Genomic DNA, 4,678 nt, shown 5'->3' with positions numbered 1-4,678 from the left:
AACTTCAAGCAGTTATATAAATGCTTGTAAGTTGAGGACTACCTGTATCGTTATTTTCAAGTCTAACCAGACAAATAGAGTTTTCATTTTCAAATAGATAAAACTGTTAATCTTAGAGGAAATCTTGCCAAGGCTATCCTGGCAAGATTAGTGTCAGTTAACATATTCTTGAAGACAGATTTGCATCAGATTTGTCTTAGGAAAACTCTTTGTTGCTACTTCCTGCTCTGTGGCACAATGTATTTAGCCAAACAGAACATCGCCCAAGTTCCTGTGAATAATAAAAAATAATGTTCCTGCTGCAGACATGAATAGTATGTCAAATGGGAAAGGGGAGGAGGGAACCTACTCTTGAAACATTTAGGCCAATCAGGTGAAAAAGAGTAAGCAACTCTATGTATTTAAAGATGGGTAATTTGTTCAGGACATAGAACATTTGGAAAAAGAATCCTTGTTGTTAAAGGTAAGTTTGGTCTTCAATTGGAAAGGGAAGGAAGGGATAAGAAGAGGAGGCTATTCTCAGGACATAGAGTATTTACAGTCCTATATGTTTATCTGAGAATCCATCCCACAGAACACCAAGGGGCTTCTGACTGCATTGTCAGGTTACATTGCTTTTTTATTGATTTGACTTTTTTTTATTGAAGATTAATTTGAGTAAATAAATGGATAAAATGCTATTATTGCCAGTTAAAAACTCCGTAGATCTATTGACCAAAGAACTGAAATATCTGTCATGGGTTATTTGGACTTTGCTACAGATTCATATTGATCATGACTAGAGAAATCATTTAAATTTTTCTTTGTAGGAATCTAGTGGTTTAAACATGTTGCTATATTACCATATTTGTAGCCTACCTAAGACCAGTATTTTCTGGCTGGTTTATAGCAACAGAATATTAAAATACAGTAATAATTGCAAAAACTAGTGAAAGCATTAACATTTCAACCGCAGTATCTTTAAAAGAACCCAGCATAACTACATTTTGATGAACTAAAAGTTCAGAGAAGTCAATATGGAAGACTTTTCACAGCCTTCATTAGATATTGGAAGCAATACTGTGTCAGGAAAACATTGATGGCTCTGCGTGAGAGGAAATTCCATCACTGGGTCCATATTAGTCAACAATCTTCCCAGTTGCAATAGACTACAACTTATTAAATAGAAGAATGACAGATGAAGCTGCAAGAATTTATATGACAATGATATACAGCTTGACTATATATACATTCAAGTAGCTTGGATAAACAAACAAACAAAGATAAATAAATAAATGATTTATTTAAAAGATCCTTATCTCTGAGATCTTTTTTCACTGGTGAATTTATGAATATTTTAGTAATTTATTCCATATTGTATTTAATTAATATTTTTCTTAATTGCAGATTCTGGCAGGGATGATGGAGCGGGTTATGGGTTTAATTGAGCAACAACAAAGAGTTTGCCTTCCAGAGCTTTCCTACTTCCTTACACCCCTTATAATGCCCCAAAGGTGGGGGTGGGACCCTAAAACCTAGTGCTGTTTCCTGGAGATGACAACTGTTGGCTATCCTGATGTTCTCCAGTTGACAAGGGAAGTGAGTTCCCGTCCCAAGAAAATTTACAACCAAATGTGGGTTGTAGCACTGATTTTTAAAAAAAATTCCATTTATACTTACAAACATACATATTACTTTCTAATATCTAAACCACTTATAGAGGGCTATAAAGCACTGTGAAGCAGTATGTAAGTCTAAGTGCTATTGCTAATATATGTAGACATGCACAGATTTCTTTTTCTCTGAATACTGGGTAAAGTGTGTAGGCCTGGGGAAGAAAGAAAGATATAGAAATAAAGGGGCTCTAAAAGTACCATGTTGGAGGGAATTACTACATTTTTTTCTCTGCAGGAAGTACTGCATCCCTAAGATGAAGAAACTCTTCATATGCCTACTGTTTACTGCATTGCTTTTTGAAAAATATGCAAATACTCAGGCATGTGCAATTGATAGCGTGATTGAATCAAAGATTAAGAAAATAATTGCTTCCACAGGTATTTAGTTTTTTATTTTTTATTTTGTTATTTATTTATATTCCTCCTTTATTAATAATTTTAAATAACACAAGGTGGTAAACATACCTAATAGCTAACACTCCTTCCTCCTTCTATTTTCTCCACAACAACGGCAATCCTGTGGCTTGAGTTGGCTGAAAGTGACTGGCCCAAAGCCACCCAACTGGCTTCCATATTAAGGCAGGATTGAAACTCTCAGTTTCCTGGTTTCTACCTTTATTTATAAAATTTCTATACTCCTCATCACACTTGTATGTCTCTGGCCAGTTTACAGAATAAACAGTAAAATGGTATAAAAGCTATAGGTAAAACAAGTTAAAAAGCAGATTAAAACTAATTTGAAAGGGACAATTAAAAGTAAAAAACTCAGAGTGAGCGCCTCTAGCCCATCAACTATTCCAGGGTTGCATAGCTCGTTTGGACATACAGACATGTTGGCAGGGCGGGTCTTAGTGTTCTTCCAGAAGGCCTGGAGAGTAGGGATTTGCCTTGCCTCTGGGGATCAGTTGGTTTGTGGTGTGGGGGCAACAGCAGAGAGGCCTCTCTTCCTGGACCCTGCCAGTCAAAGTTCTTTAATGAAAAAGAATTCATAATATGCCTTCCCTGCTTGCCCATGTGAGACTGGTGGATGAAATTGGGAGGAGATGTTTCTCTGATCACTTGGTTCCATGACTTAATCACTAGAACAAACAGTATATATCTGAACATAGATTTATCGTACACATCACCTGACTTAGATATGGGACGTACACTTCAGATCTCCTGTTTAACCCAGAGCAAGTAATAAAAAGGGAGGGAAAGTATTATTATAGGTATATTGAATTTGCTCATGTGGTTAATGATTTTCTTTCATTTTAGGTAGGAGTACAGGCTGACATTTAAAACATGAAATCTGAAACAGTTAAATGCAAGGTGTCAAAGAGCAAATGTACAATGCATCCTTGATCTGGTATCAGAATGGTTCACTAACCATTTCCAGAGCAAGCCACAGCCAACATCTCCATTGTCCATTGTCTACAGTTGAGGCAGCCAGACGATGGATTTATACACTGCTCTAAATGTGGTGCTTTTCCTCCTCTCCTATCATCAGATGCTTCGTGGAGGCAACATAGGGTGTGTTGCTGTGCATGGGGGAGGCAGCCTGAAACAGTCTGTTCTCTGTTGGCACCTGGGTGGTTACAATTGGTTTGCTGATTTTTTGAGGGACCAGCTCTTCCATCTGGAAGGTGTGCAGCCACTTTTTCCACAAAAAATCCTACTATCCAAAATTCAATTCATTGCCCTCCATATTTAATAATAATTTTTATTATTAGGTTTTAGGATTACCTTTCCATAACATATTTTACCTTTCCATAACATATTTTAGACACAGTGCATTCATATAGGCAGATTGTCTGCTGACACAATTAACTTATTCAAAAATGTCCTTCAATATGTCCAATGTTAGAACACTTTGCCTCATTCTGTAATTTTAAGTCGACATTATGTATAATTTTTTTCTGTACATGAATATGCAGAATATATCTCTGTTTTCTTGAGAATGAAAACAAAAAGACGAAAGCAAAGCAAAAGCCAGTGAGACAAATGATTGCAAAACAGAAATAAAGAATCCTGTTTGAATAAGGATGCATGTGTTAATAATAACAACTCATTTCATTTCCCAGTGCCTTCATACCTGCCAAAAGGCCAGATAGTTTGCCAAGATGTGAAATCTAAAGGTTCTTATTCCAGTTGTCCATCAGGTGAGAACTAATAACTTGTGGGAGAAGATCAGGAGCCAAGAGAAGAGGATTGGGGGGGGGGGAACCTCCTCTAGCAAACCCCTTTCTCTGACATCTGCCTGTCTTGTGTATGCATGGGTACAAAATGCAAACTAAGCCAACTGCTAAAGGAATCTGCTTAGCTTGGCATGTATATCACAATTGTTCCAAATACTCAACTGAAGTAAAACACTAATCTATATAATCATCTTTTCTGTCTTTCTTTTCGTTTCCTTTTTCCTTCCTAGGTTTTATACCCACTTCATGTGCCTGTGGAATGGCTTGTGGATCTTGGGATATTAGTCACAACTCAGTTTGTCACTGCCAATGTGCCTATATGGACTGGACTACAGCCCGGTGCTGCAAAATCTCTTAACTGATGGCTCCTAAGCTACCTTGGTGGCAGGTTGCCTCCAACTTCTGTACTCAATAAAAATATGAATCAATAATTCTACGAATTGTTCTCTGCTTGAATTTCCACCCAGGTGCAGCTGGAATTTGATAAATGGCTAACTGTTGAATTGTGTGTGTGTACGTGTGAGTGTGTGTCTGTGGTTGTGTTTGTGTCTCTCTGGCCCCAAACTGAAAGCAAGCACTGGTTTCTTTATCCTGTTGCAACTCTCTTACATATAGAATGACAAAAGTCAGTTTTGGCTCCTAAATTTTCCCCCCATATTCCTACTGTGCCTGGAAAAGGGAATTGTCTCAGTGGGTTAATTTCAAAAATGCAAAGCTGTATCACAGCTCACCTGCACATGTCAAACTTCATCTTTAGAATTGAGAATCTAATGTAGTTTCTTTGATAGGCTTGTTTCTCCACTCAGTAAGTTTCCACTATGCAGCAGGTTCAATTTTAATTTTTTC

General features: G+C 37.2%; 1 protein-coding gene across 1 annotated transcript; it reads left to right on the top strand.

The window, feature by feature from the left end:
* Positions 1 to 414: 414 nt before the first annotated feature.
* LOC131189715 (resistin-like) lies at positions 415 to 4,229 on the top strand. Its single transcript, XM_058166029.1, has 4 exons — positions 415 to 463; positions 1,891 to 2,033; positions 3,719 to 3,796; positions 4,063 to 4,229. The coding sequence occupies exons 2-4, from the start codon at positions 1,910 to 1,912 to the stop codon at positions 4,188 to 4,190; spliced, it is 330 nt and encodes a 109-aa protein (XP_058022012.1). The 5' UTR covers positions 415 to 463; positions 1,891 to 1,909; the 3' UTR covers positions 4,191 to 4,229.
* Positions 4,230 to 4,678: the final 449 nt, after the last annotated feature.

This window comes from Ahaetulla prasina, chromosome 2 (genome assembly GCF_028640845.1).
Source record: "Ahaetulla prasina isolate Xishuangbanna chromosome 2, ASM2864084v1, whole genome shotgun sequence".
NCBI lineage: Eukaryota > Metazoa > Chordata > Lepidosauria > Squamata > Colubridae > Ahaetulla > Ahaetulla prasina.
The sequence above is the reverse complement of the archived record's forward strand: the minus strand, read 5'-3'. Positions and strand labels throughout refer to the sequence as shown.

Excerpts from the sequence above, each read along its gene's own strand:
- LOC131189715 (XM_058166029.1), top strand. The coding sequence starts at position 1,910 with ATGAAGAAACTCTTCATATGCCTACTGTTTACTGCATTGCTTTTTGAA. Across the intron at positions 2,034-3,718 it reads GAAAATAATTGCTTCCACAG|TGCCTTCATACCTGCCAAAA; the intron begins GTATTTAGTTTT and ends TTCATTTCCCAG. Across the intron at positions 3,797-4,062 it reads TTATTCCAGTTGTCCATCAG|GTTTTATACCCACTTCATGT; the intron begins GTGAGAACTAAT and ends TTTCCTTCCTAG.